General features: G+C 37.3%; 1 protein-coding gene across 1 annotated transcript in view; it reads right to left on the bottom strand.

Annotated features, from left to right (window-relative positions):
* Positions 1-12400, bottom strand: part of frem2a (FRAS1 related extracellular matrix 2a) — a gene marked incomplete at its 5' end in the record, with an annotated part of 62407 nt that extends 50007 nt beyond the window's left edge. The window contains 2 exons of the mRNA XM_084105308.1: positions 5778-5867; positions 7405-12400. Of these exons, the coding sequence (XP_083961434.1) occupies positions 5778-5867; positions 7405-12400 (5086 nt within the window). The remainder of the gene's footprint in view (positions 1-5777; positions 5868-7404) is intronic.
* Positions 12401-21952: the final 9552 nt, after the last annotated feature.

Genomic DNA, 21952 nt, shown 5'->3' with positions numbered 1-21952 from the left:
TCCCCTCAAGTAATCCCTTCTGTCCATCTGTCTTCGCCAACGACCTCCTTATTCAGAAGAACGTTGTTTGAAAAACAGCAGACTTTTGGTCTGACATTGGTCTGACACCTGTCTACTCGATCAACAGCACTTCAAAATGTTTAAGCAGGAATACCTGCAGGTGTGGTCTTGTCATTGAATCAATCAGCCATGCAGGTCTAAGGTTAAACCAGAAATCCACATCTGAACTGACCCTAAATACTTGCACTACCCCCAAAAAAACAAACAGAACACCAGAACATTCAGTGCTAGCTCTTGCCAATCCACATGTGAATCCACAATCTTATGTCTAGACAACAATGAGAAACAAAGCTACAAAAACATCCCATTTTAACATTATCTCTGGTTAATTTGATATGGGAGAAAAAATAAACAGCTCAAACATATGGTTATCTGCATCCACGCTAAAAAAATATTGTTCTTTATTGTTCATACAGCGAACTGGACCATGTTCAACAAATCCCCAGCAAAAATCTCCATAATACAATGTGCACAACAAGAAACAGAGCCAGCAATGAGTTTTTTTTAAAACCCAGACACAACAGAGCTTTAGGAACAACCTAAACAGTCTGCAAATCTGCTTTTCAGAAAAATGGTTTACAATGGCATAAATTAGGCACCGTCTTGTTTCTCAACCAGATGTTGATGGTCAGGTCTGTTGAAAATATACCAAGCTTTCTTTTTAATGATCCAAAAAAAAAAAACAATTGAGTACATAATGGCATTTTTGCTTTAGAGTGAACACTGCTGTAAGTTCACATCAAAAATTTTTGAAAAATAATTCCCTCAGCCCAACAGCAAAAAACCAAACATCCCAGAGCTATGATGCGTCACGTAACGCTTTCCTCTGTTCTTTGTGGCCTCTGTGTGTCCCTGCAGTCGTTCCTGTCATATATCTATCTGTGCCTCAGAGCCATGATTGCAGGGAGAGGGGTAGAGGATTCAGAATGAGTGTTATCTGTCATGACCTTTTGCAAAGGAAGGGTAACTGATAAATCTGTCCTCTTTTAACCGTTAAGTTTGGGGGCCACAAGTTGCAAAATCATTTAAATGGAGAACTGCATTTATTAGTGTCAGTCAGTGGGTGTTTACGTGACTAAAAACAGTTTAAACACCTATTAGCTCTGTTCTAAAACCTAATGAGCTGCATCACTGACAAAACAGAAGGCAGAACATCTTAAATATGTCCGAAATCGCCTCCCATACCCTTATAGTGCACTATCTGAGGATACAGCCGTTTGTAATGGTGTCTGAAACCATAGTGGCCATTATCGCGGGCACTCATTCAATCCCATAATGCACCTCAATAACGAGTGTACAACCGATGCAAGCTCATTGGCTAGCAGCTAGAGAATACCCATTCACTGAGCGGCAAATTAACTCCCGTGTCTCTCCAGAAGATGGCGTCCACAGCACTTCTGGTGCAGCGCTCGCTTGTTTTTATTCACTACTTTAAGCAAACAATATTAGTGGAGTAAAGTCGGCGATGGTGAATGAGCGTACAGCAGATTTCGGATTCAGCGATAGAGTGTGCAGTTAGCATGTTGCTAAGCTAACAGCGCAACTCTTTAGGTATAAAAATACATAGCACAAACAAATATAATGTTTGTCAATACGGTTTCAGTATTGAATTAAAGTTAATTTATTAATTGCCTTGTCCACCTTTTACTAATTTTTTTCACTGAACTTACTTTATTGGATTACCTTTTCAGTAAGGGATACATGCAATAAATTTGGCTAAAACTAAGTTTCTTTAGGCACATTAATGACAACTATTTGCAACAACAGAACAACCAGATATCATTCAAAGTTGGTGATTTCAGAGACCAAACAGAAACCAACAGCCCAGCAACTCGCCGGCCTCCGTGAATTTGAACAGGGCTTTAGGAGACAGAATAATGAAGTTGCCAACATCTTGGAACAGCTTTCACTTTTGGAGCACACCTTTGATGCCTTACAATGTTGTCTCCAGAGGCAGCTCACAAGGTTTTGGTACAGAGCAAAAGACGCGGAGGCAAAGATAAACAAAAACTAGATGATCTAGGCCAAACTCTGATGGACAGTTTACATAGCACAAAAAGTGCATCCAGAAATATCTTTGGAAGGCCACAATCTTTTTTAAACTCAAACTTAAAAAAGATCCTCTAAACTGCATGTGGAAAACATGCAGGTTCATCATCATTATAGGGTATGCAAGGAAAGAACGTTTTGAAAAACAAAACAATTAATTAAACCCCTCTGGAATACTACTTGTACCAAATATGCAAGTCGTAATCTAACAGAGGACATTATATAAATGCAGCTGTTTAACACAAATTGGACATAAAATGGGGTTTATGATGTTTGCTGTGGTTGTTGGGCTCTTTGGACAAGCACAATCTAAGATAGTCTAATTAGGCCAGCTTTTTCAGGCATAATGTGGCAGAGTGTTTGTATCACTGAATTTCAAGCTGAAGCTGTATATTACTGCACAAATGTAGAAAAAAGGGTCCTAGGAGAAAACCTTGAGGCACCTCATGATAAAAACAGCTAAACTGAGCACTTTTGTGTTTGCACACTACATCTGTAAAAATAGATGCATACTGCTTGGGATCTTTCCTATAAAATAAATGCCTCCGCCACCAATGGAGTGAAACTATCCCGCAGGAATACACAGAAACAAAACCGGTAATGACCCACTGGGCTCAGGGGTCAGACACCAACACAGCTGCATACCAAAGAGTTCCTACTTCTCAGTCTTTCCTGAATTGAGAGATGACTGACAGTAGGACAAATGACAACCACTCCCAAAATGGGGGGTTAACTTAAAGGAACAAATTGAAACAAACCAAAACAATTCTAAAAACTGGGCCTGTCAACTGATTTTGTGATTTAAAAAAAAAAAAAAAACAAACAAACATATTGGCATGGTTTTATTTCAGTTAGCCTAAAAGCTAGTTTGATTTGCATTGAGAGATGATCTTATGGAAAGTACCCCATGCCAATCTCTAGGTATGGTGAAGGCTATGTGATGATGTGGGGCTATTTTAATTCCAAAGGCCAAGGGAACTTTATCAGGATGCATAGTATCCTAAAAATTAATTTTAAAAAAATACTTAAAAATAAAAATCTGCCTGCCTCTATGGGAATTTAACATAGGGGTGTACACACTTATGCACCATGTATTTTAAGGAAGAACATTTATTTATTTACGATACATTATTCATTCACAAAGAAAATTGGTGTCCTAAAAGGTTGGATTTTTCCTAATTTTTTTAAATTAAGGCATTAAGTTCAATTTCCAAAATATGATTTTTTATTCCTCTTTTTAGTCAACTTTAGCATGGGTGTATTCACTTATGCATTGCACTGTATATATATATATATATATATATATATTTTTTTTTTTAATATCTATAAAAGTTTTATAAAATATAATAAACATACAATTAATCAGCACACCAAGCAATTAATTCGATTAAAACTGATAATCGATTAACATTGTGTAACTGTAACGGCTGGTGGTGGTTGTTGAAGGTAACAGACGATGATGAGGTTAATAATAAGGTTTATTTAACAAATGCAGACAGAACAGACACAACCACGTGAAGCATAACCATAAATGAGAACCGACAAAGGACTGAACAGAACAGGGACTATAAATACACAGAAGAAAACTAACTAGACAGGTGTAGAAGGTAAACTAATTAGGGACAAACGAGCACATGTGCAGACAATCCATTATAAGGTGATGACGTGGTGGTGACAGTAACGATATATCATTGTATCTAGATATCGTGATATAAAAATGTGACGATATGTATCGTTGATGTAAACGATATGATTTGGATATAGATTTAGTTTTATCCAAGGCTCAGCTTAGTGTATTTATAAGGTATAAATCACCCAAAAATTGTAATTCTGTCATCATGTAGGCTACTCGCCCTCATGTAGTTTCAAACCTATAAGATTTTCGTTCAACTTCCAAACACATTTATGTCCCTCAATTTAAAGTCCATTCCTCTAAAACTTAAAAGATCCAAAACTGTCATAAAGGCATCGTAAAATAATCAATCGAGTGGTCTAATCCAAATCCAAGTCTTCTTATGTGACGCGTGAAAACAACATGTGAATGAGTAAATGCAGAATTTAAATGTTTGAAACTAACCATTTACAGTTTGGGAATAGTAATTTTGATAAGCTTTCTTGCGATTAGAACTGTGATTGATTGCACTGATCATCTGAAGCACATGCGCTGGAACGGCACCCCTCAAAGTGAAAGTGCAAACATCATTTAAATCACCATAACACATTTAGACTTAGTAGTATGATTATTCCAAGCATTTTAGATGGTTTATTCTTATATGATTGTGCATTAATAGCGGGAGAGGCGGGACATGGCGAGCACCGGGAGAGTCTGTGTAAGAGATCCAATGAATGAATGCATTGAGCGTGAGTATTGCGTGAGGAAAAAATGTTAGTTTATGGAGTGTCAGTGGCATTACTACATTAAACAACTATATATAATGTTGAATATAATTTAAAATAATGCAATGAAGGATATTTGTGGGTCCATGATTATATTAAAATAATATATTAATCATAACAAAGTAATAATAATAATAATAACAAAAAAACTCTTCTTTTTTTGGATTAAAATATCGTGATAATTTGTATCGTGACTTCAGCATTGCGATTTGTATCGAATCGTGACACGAGTGTATCGTTACAGCCCTATTTAACATCCTGACTAAAAAGACAAAATGCAGCCATGTACCGATCCTTTCAACCAGTTAATGCCTCTTGACTTGAAGATGCTAAGCAGGCTTTAATTATTATCGTTGCCGCAACAGATTATTTCATGACACAACTGGTGATTGTGAGCATGAGAGAGACATGAAGCCTTTATAATGCAGTTCTCCAGCTGTTTTTCTATAGAGCTTGTATTTTCCCAACTCTTTTCAATGCCAGAGACCCTCTAATACTTAAAGTAATTGTAAGCTAGACAAGGGGTGTGTGGCTTAAAATCCCGGCTACAAGCTCTAATTATGTGTCATCTTGCCTCTAGTGCACCCAACGGCCCTTTGTGTTGTGTGTATGCAGACCCTTCAATCCATGATGCGCCCTACTGAGGCATTGACAAAGACGCTCAACGTGTCACTCCTATAGTGTGCTTTGTAAAGTGCATATCACATATTTGGCTTTCCAACTAAAACACAAATCATCAGTATCCGCAACAAGGTCTTTAGCTGTAAGCGAATCCAGTAACAGGATCGTCACATCCAACCTAATTTATACATGATTACCTATGCCTCACCAGATTTAATCCTACCCTGTTGAAATATGTTCCTAGGGTCATTCTAACCCACACTCACTTTTAAGTTTTTCTTTGATGTACTAAAAACTCATTTTAATATTTTCTTTTTTTCACCAGTCAAAGGTAGCACAGCATGTAATAAGCTGCACACAGACAGTTCATCTACCATGGAAAGAAAAAATCTATTTGAATGCTACGTATCTGAATATATGCCTCTCGGGTCTAAACATTCACAATTAATCATCTAAGCTATTCCGTATGCAATGACACCTAAAATCAGAGCACATTATATCATTTATGAATTCAAATAATTAGTGCAGAATCATTCCTCACTTTATATGGCTAAATGCGTTAATTAATAATTCTAAATGCATAATTAAATCATTAAAAAGCCTAAAAAACTGGTGCATTTATTTTCTAATGCCGATTTTTAAGGACTTACCATTGTCCTCCACGGTGAAACTAAAGAGGTCACTGGTGGCATTTTTCTCATCCTTCAGGATATAGCAGATCTTAAGATCATCCATGTCAGCTGAAAACACAGAAAAACACAAAACTGTAAGATTAAACCTCACAAATGTAATGTATTATTCATTTAGAAGAAAATAGATCAAAACAATCTATAAAAACCCTCATATTTTATGATCTTCAGACCCTGGAGTGAAATGCTCAAAGATCAAATTATTCTATAAGCCGCTCAACTTACAAATATCTTCATTTTAATGCAAAAGGCATTCTTTGTTTTGCAAAACACATCTGAGATAAAAGGCTTTTTAAGTTTTCATAAATCCAGGTGAGGATTTTCACCAAAGCAGCCGAGAGGAAGTCACAAAACAATCAGCAAAACAGGTGACAAGCTGTTACATAATGACAGGTGAGAACAAGAATTTTAAACACAGGATTCCAGCTTAAGACTTCCTTACATCTGGTCTGCCTCATCTACCAAATTAGACCCCTTAACCACATCTGCACTGATACACAGTGGTTAAGTTACAGTGTACCATGAACAACATGGCTCTCTGTTCCTTTTGCTCTGACCCACTACTTTAAATTATTTATATTAGAGGAAGAAGCCTCATAAAAATGTAAACCCATGATTCCTTATGCATGGATGAAACCGCTTTTCATATTGAAAATAAAATGTCTACTTTCATCACCAGCACACACTCTCATTGTGAAATATTTAGCGAATGCCAAAGAGCAAGTGGTAGAAGAATATGGGGAAAGGGCAAAGTAAATAAAGAGAAGTGATTGTCCCTTCTGCTTCACTGCTCGTATTGATAAGGTCAAGTCAGGTTTGCCAGGTCTCTCCCTCTCGTTTTCGCACTTATGCCCTCTTCCAACGTCTGGGACACATTTCAGACTAAGTTAGTCTGACATGGATTTCGCATCTTCTCACTTGACACACACACACAAAATTATTATTCTGGCTAAAAGGCACTACAAGGATGTGCAAAAGGATGTTTTTAAAATTGAAAAGCCTCATATATGTTTTGTTTTTTTGTGTTTTTTTCCCTTAAAAAAAGCTAAACTTGTTACAGATAATATGGCAAGGGGTTTGCAAACTTATTAACAGTTGGGTTAATAAGTTTGCAAACCCCTTGCCATAGTTTGTTATGGCTAGCGGCACAGAAATTACATACTTCACTTTTAACTCTATTTAAAATGTGGTTTGCCTCCAACCAGTAACTCTTTTTTCAAACAATAGGCAGTCACTACAGGGACGTTAGAAGGCAAAAGTATGAGAACTTAATAATTGAAAGGAGATGTGTGAACGCTCTAGTTGTCTCATCAAGAATTTAAGCCGAAGGCTAAGAGACAGACACATCTTACAGCCTGTACTATTGGCAAAGGGCAAAGTGTCTGTTTCAAGATGGAACTACATTATTTCAAGCATTAATAAGAGCAGAGAACCTGTCCTGAACATGTACATAGCATTTGAAGAAAATTCTTACATGTATCTTTAAATGCATTGCACAGTTCTAGCACACTGAGTGTAAAAGCAATAACGTTTCACACAATGCAATCAATGGTGATAAGAACATTTCTGTTCTGATGATATATATTACCTTGTGTGAAGGTGTTGATGGAGTCATTCCCTCTGTCCAGGTTAATCAGGTAGCCATGCTCTGGCTGTGCGGTAACGTGAAAAACCAAAGCATCCGGGCTACTGTCTCTGTCCACTGCCTTCAGGACTTTGCTTGTGATTTGATAACCGAAGTGACCTGCAGACAAGACCTTTAAAGTCGGTGCACCTTTATTAACCACTATCTGAGGCACACCGTTGTCCACAGACACAATGGTGATCTTCATGGTCTGAGGCCTTTGTGTCTCAAAAATGGTATCAGGGAATACAAAAAAATCTGAATGGGTTCCATCAGTGACTGTAAAAGAAAAACTGTCCTTGTCCGACTCAGTGCCATCATGCTTATAGCTGATCATATTCTCATTTAGGTCCTGCTTTGTGAACAAAGTCACTTGTCGGCTGTTGTTGAAGAGCAGTTTGCCATGAATGGGCAGTTGGGTGACTGTAAACTTCAGTAGGTGCTCGGCTGTGTCTTGGTCCTCAACGGTCAACTCAAAGGGCGTAATGAGTTTGTTCTGTCCCTCAGTCACTAGAAGGTCATGAATGGTCAGTACTGGCTTTTTATTGTCAACATCAACAACTGAAACACGGAATGTGCGGAACACAGGGTTGTAGCCATCGGTCACCTCAAACTCAAAGCTGTCCATCTTGACTTCATCATCGGCAGTATGGATGTAGTAGATCTTGCTCCCGGCCAGCTGTAACTGGGTAAAAGACACAATAGGCATACCTGGTGTATCTGTGCTTTCCAAATGCCCTCTCACTGGGGCTCTTGTGATTGTGAAGACTAAGTTCTCATCAGGGCTGTTGAGATCGCTAGTGCTAAGGAGGTTCGTAGTGAGCGTCACTTTGCCACCTTCTTTAAGAGACACCCCCTTACTGATGACATCAGGAAACACCATGTCAATGCTGCCCACGGTAATATAGAAATATCTGTCAATTAGAGGATTGATGCCATCTGTTACGTCAAACTTTACAAGGTCACGAATGCCTTCCTGTCCATTGTGAGTGTACAAAATTAGACCTTTGTTCACCTCGTTTTGTGTAAAATTCATGCCAACTGTTATGTTCTCCAGAGATTCTGCAGATCTTTTCTCCACATATCCTGATTTTCTGTGAAGGAAGCCCTGACTGGGGCCGTAGCGAACAATGAAAGTAAGGAAATCATCCTCTGAGTCCAGATCAGTGGCCTTTAGTACTTTACTATTTATCTCTTTTGTCTCACCAATATCGATTTCAAGTCCATCGTTAATGGCAAGCCTTGGAGTTTCATCATCCACAGGGATAATCATGATCATAATGGTGCCTTCAACTAAATGTGTCCCATCTGTAAGAAGAACATAAAACTTGTCTTCAGTGGTTTCAGAATCATCATGTTCATAAATTATGCTAGAGGCTTCCTTGATTTGTCCCAGTGTGAAGTTGGTGATTGGGATGGAGCCACTAGCAAGCTGATTGAGGATGAACCCATTATGTGGGGGTTTGGTGATGATAAATGTCAACTCTTCTGCAGGAACATCAGAATCAACTCCATTCAAGAGCGGTGTGTCAATGATAACATTCATGCCCTCCATTACGACAAACTCTCGTATAAATATCTCCGGTTTTTCATCGTTGGTGGGAATAATAACAATGGGAAAGAACTGCCTCTCTGAGAAATTCACACCATCTGAACATCTGAACGTGAACCTGTCCTCCACTGGCTCAACTCCTTTATGTATGCTTTGGACATAATGAATATGACCTTCATTCACATCTCTGATGGTAAAAGCACTTACTGCCATTCCTGACCTTGACTTTTCAGAGCCTGGTGCTGGAGAGATGTTCTCCACATATCCTAATGTGGGCTGAACAATGATGGTGCACAGGATGTCCTCAATTGGAGTGTCTGCATCCTCAACTCTTATCTGATGCCTACCGATTGTGTTTTTATCCCCCTCAAAGACGTTAAAGGTATTGCCAACTGTGACCTCTGGAGTCTGGTTATCTACAGGGAGAATGGTGACGTGAACACGGACTCCATTTACTCGGTTACCCCCTACATTCCACTCATCAGACATGTCAGAAAGGGTCAGGTTGAAAAAATCTTCTATCGAAGTAAAACCAATCTCACCGCTGGTGTGAGCATACACAACCAGACCATTGATGATATCAGCTTGGGTGAATCTGCTTGAGGAAACTCCACTCACCAGAATTTCTCCAAACTTAGGGGCTTCTTCCACAATGAACGTCAACCTCAAGTCATCAGTGTCCTCATCTTTTCCCTGGATGACATTAGCGGTAATTTCTGTGGCACCATTTTCCAGCACGTCCAGGCGAGAGCCAAAGGTGCCCTTTGTGAGGCTGAGTGTTGGTGCCTTATCATCAATAAGCTTTACCACTACCTTCACGGTGATCGTTACAACATGAACACCATCACTAACATCAAGTTTAAAAGAGTCACTTGTCATTTCATCTCCATTGTGGACATAAGATACTCTGCCATCAGAGATATCCATCAAATTGAAACTACTCCCTTGTTTTAATTCAGTAAATACAAGTTCAACATGGCCGTGTAGTGGGGCTTTACTTAGTGTGAATGAAATTAGCTTACTGTCAGTGTCAAGGTCATTTGCGTCAAGTTCGGCATTCGTGATGACATGCACCCCTCTCTCAAGGACTGTGAATCCAGTGTTTGTTATCTGTGGGGGTTTGTTGTTTACAGGCTGCAGAAAAATTGTAAAAACTCCATCAACGCCATTTCCAGCGGTGTCCTCTACTGTGAAATGGAACTGCACCACATGAGGTATGATGCCGAGCTCAAGGTCTGGTGGACTGTAGGAAATCTTATGATGGTTAATTTGTGCTTGGGTAAATTCTGTTATGTCAGTATCTGAGCTGTCCGTTAAAACAACAGATCCAAATTTAATGGGACTATTCTCATCCATGTCAGTTGGTGGTCGAGTTATTATATATTTCAGGTCCCGGTCCTCAGAGTCCAAGTCAGTGTAACGAAGAACATTCTTGCTAAAATGAGTCAGCTGGTACTCATGTACTGTCATCTGCAAAGTAGTGCCAGGGAACAGCACAGGTGGAATATCGTCAATAGGTAAAATTTTAATAATAAAAAAATTCTCACCAGATTGGTTCGGAGGATCAGCATCATCTTGTACTTTAAAAACAAACTGATCAGTAACCATCTCTGTGATGTGTGGACCTGTATGCCTATAGAAGAGCTTCTCATCTGTAATATCTTTCTGTAGCCACTGTGTCACTACTTTCTCATACACACCATCTTCTGCATTAAATTTCCAGGATGACGGGTCCTCAGGTGCTTCAGATTGCCTCACCACAACCTCACCAATAGCAGAATGGGGAGGCTCGATTGTAAATTTAATAGTGGAATCTTCAGAGTCAATATCTGCTGCGCTGAGCACAAGCTGCGAAATGGGCACCATCTGATTTTTAAATAAAATAAGCCCAGTGTTCGCATTTATGATGGGCGGCTCATCGTCTGTGGGTACAATTGTGATGGGGAACAAAAACTCAACTTCATTCTTGCCATCTGCCATTCTGAAAATTATATTATCACTGTATGTGTCACTACCATCATGCTGGTAGACCACGATGCCAACCTCCAGGTCAGCTGGGGTAAAATACTTCCTGCTGGTGCCTAGAACAGTTAAGAGGCCATGACGCAGTCCATCAACCACCGTTATCCTCACACTGTCCAGATTGTCTTCATCACTAATTTCTAAATTGCTCTGAGTAAACAAAGACCTAGACTGGCCTTCATATAATAGCTGGCCGGTATTCTTAATGACTACTGGCGCTAATGTATTCATGGGCTTCACAACAATCATGAAAGCAAAAGGGTCTGAAATGCCACCATCTGTGTCTATAACCTCAAACTCTATTTGAAAGATCCTCTCTGTATCGGAGTCCAGAGAGGGAGGTTTGTAGGCTATTTTCAGATCTTTCAGATCCCTTTGATAAAAGGATGTGATGGGTAAATTCCTATCATCTGTACTCACGATATAACCCTCCTCAAAGGACAGAGGAGAAGTGATGTTGAAAATGAGACCATCAGGATTGGATTCCGTGTCCTCCGCAGCCAACATATCAGGAGTTAAAGCCGTCATAACAAACTGATCAACTTCCATCATCATCATAGCCACAAAACTCGGTCTGGGGGGGGTGTTTTCTTCGCCCTCTTTTATTCGGATCATCACATGGAAAAATTCTTGCTTCAGTAAATTATTTTCTTTGCTCCGTAGCTCCACGACCATTGGGATATAATCCTTATTAGGTGACTTGTGGGAAGACGTGTGCTCGTACCGGATATTTGATTTGAGAAACAGGTCACAGTCCATCATTTTCTCCAGTTTGCTCTCATCAACAACTTTACCATATCTAGGAAGAACACTGCTGGCAGCCAGCGATGTTACCTCACATTGTTCAGAGTCTTTATCATAGGTAAAGTCTAAAACCTTTCTGCCAATAGGATTACTAGTACCACTCAGTTTATCAACAATAAGAGGCATGTTCTTAGTAACAATCTCTAATTGTGTGAAAACAACCTCAACTTCCAGCATAAAGGGGATGATAATGGTTTCAGTCTGAGTGTCATACCTGAGTTGCAGCTTCACCCTGTCTCCCGCAGGGCTCCTAGAACCGAAATGAGAGTATCTCACATCGTTAGGACCAAATTCACAAGGGAACTTTTTAGGAGACACATGTCCCGGTCTCTGAGACAGTGGATCATTATCCAGAACGGTAATACTGCACCTGTCACCAGGCTGAACTTCAATGACCAAGTCGTTGATGGGATCGATGTAAACAGATCTCCCGAAAGGCACGTGTATGCCGTTGTTTGCCACCAGTATCGCGTCCTCGGAGAGTTCTGGCGTGTACGCGTACGACAATCCGTGTGTTTCAACTCCTCGCGCTGAACTACCTGTCAGTGAAAGCAAGAGAATGAGAAATCTGTAAAGTTCCATGCTGAACAGCCACAGGATGTTCTTGAGTAATTTAAATATCCAAATAGTGGTCGACCGGGTTTTCCGCTGTTATGTTTACATCCACGAGGGAACAGGAGACAAACACAGAAAGTTCAGAGATCCCACACGCGCGCCAGGATGCTCGCGCGGCATTCCCACGGACTCAGAGCGAGCTCAGTTTTAACTTGTGCATGGATGGCAGCAGGAGGACACGCCCATAGCCTCATTCCATTGGATGGAGAGTTGCATTCCCAAGTCCGCAGGTGGGATTCTCACAGGATTTGACTGTCACTGTTAGTTGTGATAGTCCAGTTTGGAAAACCGTCTGGGTTCTTCAGATAGATAAACTAAAGTGATTTATTGTTTATTGTCAGTAAAATGATCTCTATCATATCTATTTCTATATATGTAGCCTATATGCTATATTTTTTTCATGGATATCCAGTAGGCCTACTTAAGTTTTAATGCCTTAATACACAAAATATTAATCTTAATAAATATTATATATTTTTATACACAAAATAGCCTACACTATTATTTTCATTTGACAACACACATAAAATATTGATTTTTCACAGTTTGTGTTTCCCATGTCGCTCAAACAGTAAAGCTTAGTATTAGCAATGCAAAGATTTGATTCCCAAGGAATGCACAAATTGAAAATAGGCTTATGTGACCCTTGAATGAAGTGTAAATTGCTTTGGATCGAAAAACTATGACAAATGAATAAAAATAAATAACTTGTATAATATATCAACATTTACATTCAAGTCAGATCTACAGTTAAGAGTTTTGACTTGCCTTAGGGACCCTTTTTACTTACTCAGATATTAGGCCCAGTCACTCACTCACTCACTGTTTCTTCATTCAGCCTGTCAAATATCTATAGCCCCCAGAATACAGAAACCCCAGGATAAAGAGTTAATATAAGCGTCACATACTCACACTGCCACTGGGAGCCATAAAAGACTTAATCTTATCTTAGCTAAGGCCGGGGGCAATTGTGCCATTAGCTATGAAATAATTGTATGACCGAACTGACGTACTGAATATTTAAAGCATGTAATGAACATTATCTGATTAAAGTGTAAAGACGTTTTGACTTCAGTTGATGAATATATTTTAGTAAAAATGATTGAAACCATTTCTAATAATGTAGAGGCTACCACTTAGACTTTTGCTTTAAACACATGTTATTCCTGCAGATAAAATTAGTATCACAAAAAGATAAAAACATTGCATTAAACATTAATGATTTAACATAGTCAACTTTTATACAGTAGGTAATATTGTCCATAAGAAGACAATAACATTCATACTTATGATCAGGTCTTAACTATTTAAATGGTGCTATTACATTTGGGAAACATTTTGTTTTCTTATACCAAAATGATTTGTATTTTGTGTAGTCTCTGAGATAAGAAGGAACATTTAAAAAAAAAAGTGTCTTCTCGACAGTTTATGAGATGGTTTTGGGCATGACACATTGCACAATGGTTCCTTCTTCAGTTAAAGAGAAATGCATGAGGGAGAGGACAGGAAAGAGTCGTCAGAAGTTTGTTGGGACACATGTGTTTTATAATTACAGTATGAAAGACGACAGTCAGTGTTTTCACGTGTGCTCTCTGAGAATGACTGTTTCCCACAAGCCTCCAAACCTCTAATCAATCATCTGTTCAGACACCATAAAAACTCCTGATGGCTTGACTGAGTCCGAGTCTTGGTATTTTCTCTCTCCATCTCAGCTTTTCAATTAAATTTTTCGTCTGAATGTAGCTCTGGGAAAATATGTCCACTTTATTGGTGGAGGTAGACAGAATCAATCAGATCTCTAATCTCTGTGATACAAGAATACAACAAACTTTGTCCAAAGGGACCAAAAGTATTGAAAAGTTTAAAGTTCTGAGTGAAGCAGCACTTCGAAACAACAAAGAGAAACAAAAATGTTTTGGTGCTTAAACTGACGTTGGTATGATAAGGATTTTAAAGTATTAAAAATCATGCAATCAAGGCTTGAGCTGTCCATTGATATAAAGCACACATCAATAACTGACAAAAAACATGTTTACTTATTTGATTTCATTTGGCGTGACTGCAGACTGAGAAATGTTCAGAATTACAATGCCAAATAGTACATGTACTATACCACCATAAACAAATTTAAAAGAGACAGTCTCACTGAATGAGTCATAAAACTGGACATTACAACTTCATTACAAACAGCAATTGCTCAGTCACTAAAGTGATCGTGTGCGGATGATTATGGATATCAGGTTCTTCACAAACTTGTGGAGTTAATTTATCTCACTTTATCTCGGATGCACACTGGTAAGAATATTAAGGACACAGGTTGCCCATAATGATCCTGAAGAAAAGATATGTGAAACACAAAACATTTTCTAGGCTTTGTCTCCCCAATGGATCCGGATCTACACCACAGTTAAAAATACCTCCTTGTTAAAGTCAACGGTGCATCTTTGTACCTTGCAAAAGAAAACATCATCTAAGGGATTTGTGAGAGAGTATCAGAGCTTTACAATGTAATTTTCTGAAAGGTCACTTGTTCCTCTTGAGTTCTGTTGCCATTTCTGTTACAGATGCTTGAAGGGAAGGGACATATTTCTTAAGCCAGTACTCTGTGTTGTCTAAACATTCATTTAACATTGTTTTCATCTACTCTCACTCTAAAGACCTGGGAACAGTGGGTGGGGGGAAGTGTTACCCACCTTTAAAGCTTTAGGTTCAAATTAGAGCTCTGTTTGGAGCTAAATGACAATCATTGAGGAACAACTGCTGTGCTGACGCCGCTGGGCTTGAGTCAGACGGACCGGACATGCGGTTGCTCTCATAACACTTGCCATTTTCTTCTTCTAACGACATTCCCATTCCAGCTGCTATAAACTGTCAGCATCTGACAATAAAAATAATGAAAGAATATAATTAAAATGATATAGACCTATATATACATTTCTGCCACATTAGAAAAAGAAAATCATGGTAATCATTGGTTAGTGATAATTATGATATAAAAGTCAGAATTTTGACATAAAAAAATTAAATTGTGAGATAAAAGTTATTACAAAAAATTCTAAGTTATCTAAATTCATTCTAAATTATCATGTCTGTGACTAAAAAGTCACAGACATGTAATAATGACACACTGTAAAAAATGATTTTTTGGTGAAGTAAATACTAAAAAAAACACAATGTAATTTACATGAAAAAGTTAGTTCAGGCAAGAATTAAAAAAACTAAGTAAATTCCATATCAGTACTTAATTTAAGCGAGTAGAAATGAAAGCGTAAATATCAACTCAATAAAATTAAGTAAAAATTACTCAACTTTTCTGATACTGGGGTTCCCATCATGCACTGGACCTTGAATAATTAATGAGGTTCATTTTTCACTGGTTTCCAGCTGTATTTACACTGTTTTATCATTGCTTTTGTTGTCAGGATTAGTAACTTGCCATTTTGTGACATTTCGAGTAAATTTTCTGCTCAAAATGACACATTCAAACACAAAAATGATCCATCAAATGTTACCGTCATTGTGTATTGTCTACCAAGTATTGAGGTCTTTGCATTCACATGATGCTTAACATCTGACATGCTGTAGTTTAAATTACTTAGATAATCTAAGTAAAGCACATACTATAAATGACTGGTATAATTCAATATTATTGTTTGAGTCAAATGTAATGCAAAGGAAATTTCAACTAAATCGATATTAATCAACCTTTACCTAGCCAAGATAAAATTACTTATTTTCTTTGTTACTTTCACTTAACTAGGTTAAGTAAAGTTTACTTAATTCCATATTCCAAGTAAATTTAACGTAAAGATTTCTAATTAAAGCTACTGATAAATATGTTTAGGTTTTTACTTGGCAAATCTTTGTAAATTTACTAGCATTTTCTGAGTGGAAAAAGTTGCCTAACTTTTTTCAAGTAAATCCTACTCCAATTTTTTTTCAGTGCATAAAAGTCATAATTATTAGAAAAAAGTCTGAATTATGAGATAAAAAGCATAATTATGACATTTAAGGTCAAAATTATAAGATAAAAAGCCACACTTACGAGATGCTTAGAGATAATTAGCATAACTCACATCATATATATTTTTTATGGAAGCCCATTTCTGATATATAAGAAAATTGAAAGAAAGTCAAAATTATGAAATAAAAATCATTGACGTTGATCCAACATACTGTTGGCCTTTATATGATTGGCCTCTTATTATTCCTTCTCTTTAATGGGAAATGCCAAAACGAGGATGTTAAATTTAAACATAGCTTTGCACCTTTTTATTTCTGAATTTCTTTGTTTACATTTTCTTTAAATCATTTGTTTGCTGAATAAATAACAACAATTTAATAGAGGCTAACAGAACACAATATGAGGAAATATGACGAAACTTTAGAAATCACTGTAGAAGGTTCACGTTTATCACATACACAATTTAACATTTTAGGCTAATTCTCTGTATTAATGTGTGTGTGTGTGTGTGTGTGCGTGTGTGTGTGTGTGTGCGTGCGTGCGTGTGTGTGTGTGTGTGTGTGGTTGGGGTGGCTGGGGTATAATTAGCTTAATTAACAAATTACCCTTTTTTAAATGTCACACTCCATGGTAAATATTTACATATCTCCCTTAGACATACCAGAAGAGCCCTCATTAGTGCCTCATTTGCATATTATCCTCTGTATTGCACTCTATAACTGTATGTGCACAAGCACTTGTTTGCTGAGTGACAACATATAATGACTGCTGTCAAAGTTCAAGGACAAACTACCATCTTAAGCCCTTTCCAGTCACTGTTAAATGTTAGGTTTTATATCTTTTTTTTCTTCTTTTTTACATGTACAGTCTAAAAGTACATATGAGTCACTTGTCAGTGAGGTATAATAGGCCTATATTAGTTGGCAGCCAGCGGTGCGTCACCAAGGCTAATTTTCAAAAGTAACATGCAGGAGAGAGAACTGTTGCCTGTTTGAGAGATTAATTGAGTGTTACATAAAGGGTTCTGATTGTAGGGGCTGAAAAGCAAAGACCTCATCAGCTTTGTGGCAGCAAGTTATAATTAGGCATCATTACGGCTTCATGGCAAATTCTCATGCAATGAGGTTTATGATCCAGAAGAGGGCACTGTTGTACCATAGCAAATCATTTAACGTCCACACTTCACTGATGAGACAAAGAATAGTAATTTCTCAACTGATTGCAGTATTGATCCATCAAGCGCAGAATTTCAAGGCACATTACAGTGTCAGGTTGTAATTGAAATAATACGCTTGAACAAGAACGGAGAAGAATCAAGGAAGGAAACAATGTTTGTCTTTTATGCCCTGTCAGTGAAAGGTCTCTTGGATTTTCATTTGAGGCAGATAATCTAAAATGAGATCTAATGCAGGCCCCAGGTTGGACTGGTGAGGGGTGTCCGGGGCACTCACACCCCTGACATCCGATTGGCTTGGCCACCCCGGGTGCCACCCCAACATTTTAAAGCTACTGGCAGTTGCTGATGCTGATTTATTTTTCATTTTTTACGTTCGCCGTCAGCGCGCGCAGTTTTCAAACGGACAAAATATTTCGGCAATTTAGCATAACAATCCGTACGCTTACACCTGTGCTAGTAATACACGTATACCATGTTATTACACTATACAACTGTTTAGCTAATGTGGGGAAGTAGGCTACAGTTGTCAGTGTTCAGCGAGTTAACATTTGGCAGTTTGAAATCGCTCAGTTAGGCTAGCCTACTTCAGTTCAGAATAGGGCTAGCAATGATCAAATTGGTAACTTAGACTGGTACAAAGTTGAATTTAAAGGATAGTTATGAATGTAATTTAAATGACTCTCTCCCTGCCATTGACGAGTTTATGGCTTTCTGTGTTTTCACTGTTATAAGGTATGGGGCACTATTACACATCTCCTGAACGAGTAGGCCTACCTCCAGATCAAAACGCAGACAAAGAAGCAGAAACAAGCGATATCATAATGCGATCACTATAGATTGAGAAGTTTTGGGGGTGTTGATGGACTCGATCTATTCATCCGTGTTTTGATCATCATTCTGAATCTGATCTGGATGTAGTCTTTGTTATAAAAATAATTCTCAGCTTATGAAATGAAACTTACCAACATTTAAGTGTTGATAAAAAAGGATGCACGAAGCAATACAACATTTTTTGTTTAAAAGCAGAGGCTCTGTTCTTTCTTTTGATTTATTGCATGTTCAGATATTCATACATAGCCTACAGCATCTACCAGACACAGGCAGTCAATCACATACTGAATTCAGGAATCTAAGTTGAGATGATTTTGTCAAATGAATTAATTTTGTTTTATTTTGTTCATAAATGAACACAAAAAGAAGGTATTTTAAAGCATGTTGGTAACCAAATAGTTTTGGGTTCCCATTGACTTCCATTGTATTTTTTCTTTCTATACTTTGGATGTTGATGGGAACCAAAACATGAAATATCTTATTTTGTGTTCCGCAGAAGAAGGTCAGAAGAAGGTTCTTGTTGTTGATGGCTGTGGCATTTATATTGTGATTATACACTAATGGTTCTTTTGTTATAAATAGATGTAGGCTATCAAGAGAGGACACAGATACCTCTGATTACTGTCTGTGTGTGTGTGTATGTGTGTGTGCACCCCTGAAAGTAGCAGTGACCACCCCCTGGCCACCCCTTGTATAAAACTCTAGTTCTGCCACTGTCAACCAGAAAGAACTGTGCCACATCAGGCTAATAGTTTCTGATTTAACTATGTGAGAGAATGAAATAATGGACTAAGTCAGACCCTGACACTGAATCTGAGTGTGGTGATTGAGAGAATCCAACATCCAGCAAAGCCTGTGTAAAGCTTTTTGAAATAACAGAGTGTGAAAAGGTCAGACCTGTAAATTAAAAATCGTGATGCAGAAGAAAAGACCATTTATAATAGACTGCAGCAGATTTCATTGCATTCCTTGGTGACAAATGTGACATAAGGGATAGGTATGTGAACCCTATTTACCTAAAATTACCCATATTTTCCAAGTCAAACAAATTAAAACAAAGCCTGTCTGTCTGTAGTACTTTTCGTAAACTATGAAAATGCATCATAAAAATATTAATTTTATTATTTCTATTATTATTTCTATATTATTAAAAAAAAAAAACATTTGTATATATTTTTTTATAAATGTTATTTATAGTGTGAAAATGATTTACATATTATTCCCCAAAATTATTACTGTCCCACAGCTCTATCGCTTTTATTTTTAATTTAATTAAATTGTATTAAATTAAATTTAATATATTATTTTATTTCATGATTTCATTTCATAATTTTTATTTTTTAAATTTAATTTAATTAATTATTATTATTATTATTTTACGATAAAAAATAAAACTTAATGAATGGGCTAAAAAAAATATCCAATTACTAAATATCACAGAATATTTTTATTGCATTATTTCCAATCAAGCTGTAATTTCGAATGCTATTAAACATAATACATGATTTGCGATATGAGCAAAATGACACTTTGAGAATTAAAAAAAATCACAATTCTTCTATTATGTCTATATGCAGTATACAAATTAAATAAACTACTGAGAATGTTAAAAATGCGTTTTCAGAGACATTAATTTCTAAAAAGTCCACAGGGCTAAAACCCATAGGCTGATTTGCTCATATCGCAAATCATGTATTATGTTTAATAGCATTCGAAATTACAGCTTGATTGGAAATAATGCAATAAAAATATTCTGTGATATTTAGTAATGGGATATTTTTTTTAGCCCATTCATTAAGTTTTATTTTTTATCGTAAAATAATAATAATAATAATTAATTAAATTAAATTTAAAAAAAATAAAAATTATGAAATGAAATCATGAAATAAAATAATATATTAAATTTAATTTAATACAATTTAATTAAATTAAAAATAAAAGCGATAGAGCTCTGCAATACCATCATATGCGCAAGTCATATGAGCGCCTTTACTGATTCTTATTAAAAATGTTAATCTGACGTGGGAAAAGGTGCTGTTTAATTTCCAAACACTCCAACTGAGGGCATTCTGTATATTGCCTGCCTGCAACAAGCCTCTGTCAGATTTATTATGAGGCCCTTTGACTTTCTAATCAAAGATCGCAATATTAACAACAGCTAAACACTGAAATGAATTCTTTGCTCGGGGCTCAGAGAGGATCAAACCAATCAAACATGCACGCAAATCACTACACAAGCCATAATTGAATCGTTCTGTACACACACAAAGTACTTCAGCTGCATAGCAGTTTGATCTGTGGTTTTCCAAAATGCTTTTATGGACAGTTATCCATCAGTGGCTGCGGATTGAGATGGTCATTAATGAGGCTGACAAAAGCAGTAAGCAGTGAGCACTGAGCGCTCTAATCTGGCTTTTTTGGAGAGCCTTGCTGATGTTTTGTAGAGCCAACTTTCAACCTCAAGCTTTTGCTCTCTGTGCAGCCACTAAAGAAAATAGGCTGTTATAATTGGCGCCGCCACATCATACTTTTCCTGTCCACAGTAATGGGAAGAAAGCAGGGAAGGAGGAGTGGCGTGAGAAAGAGAGGAAGAGAGGGATGGGGGTTAATTATTGGGCTGCCTGCTGTAGAGTGACATAATGGTGCTTTCATAAGTGTTCGCCTGTTTGTACGCATACACAAATGTGCTTCTTCAAATCTGATATCGAATAACACATTTATAAGGAGCTGATTAGGTTGAAATGCTGGTAACATTTGGTAAACAATAGTAAATCAAAACGATTATCATTAGAACCCTGCCCGGATTTGATGGGTTTTGAGGATTTTAGCTTACATCCATCTCATATTTCGAGATTCATTTGTATCGGATTCCAGCTTAATTCTGTTTGTTGATTGAATTATCATAAATTGGAGTTATAAAGCCTTTCTCTGAAGCTTTGTTCTGAAGATGGTAACAAAAAAATGTTATTTGCTAATGTTCCCATTAGGTTATGAAAACGTTTTTAACTGAAGTTGGCTCATGCAGAGAAATCCAAGCCAGTGCCAACACCAGGCGTTGGTTCAAGAGGAAATAAATCTTATTGTATGTCTAGCTTTCACAGACACACATATTTCTATTCCTACAGAGGCATTTTACTACCCAAGAGCTTTATCATCACTTGAACTGCATGAGGCTTTTCATTTTCTTCAAGCACACCCAGATGCTCACTGTGACATTAGCCTCAAGCTGCATGTGCTTTTCATGCTGATCTATGACCAACCTTCTAAAGGTGTTTCCATGTTAGCCTGATGTTTTTCCATTCCCTGGTCTATCTGTCTAACATTGCTGTTTATGTGTAAGCATCCCTATATTCTACCACTGCTTATAGCCGGATATCAGATTGGTTTGTTGAAAAATGAGTGCCAAATGTCATGCAAAACATTTCTAATATATGTGGATTTCAGGCTATGATGGAATGAAATTGAGATGCCTGACTAGATGCTTTTTTATAGCAAATAATATGCATGAAAAACACATTTTCACAACATATTACATTGAATCAACATT

Source organism: Abramis brama, assembly GCF_963993115.1.
Source record: "Abramis brama genome assembly, chromosome: 25".
Classification (NCBI taxonomy): domain Eukaryota; kingdom Metazoa; phylum Chordata; class Actinopteri; order Cypriniformes; family Leuciscidae; genus Abramis; species Abramis brama.
The sequence above is the reverse complement of the archived record's forward strand: the minus strand, read 5'-3'. Positions and strand labels throughout refer to the sequence as shown.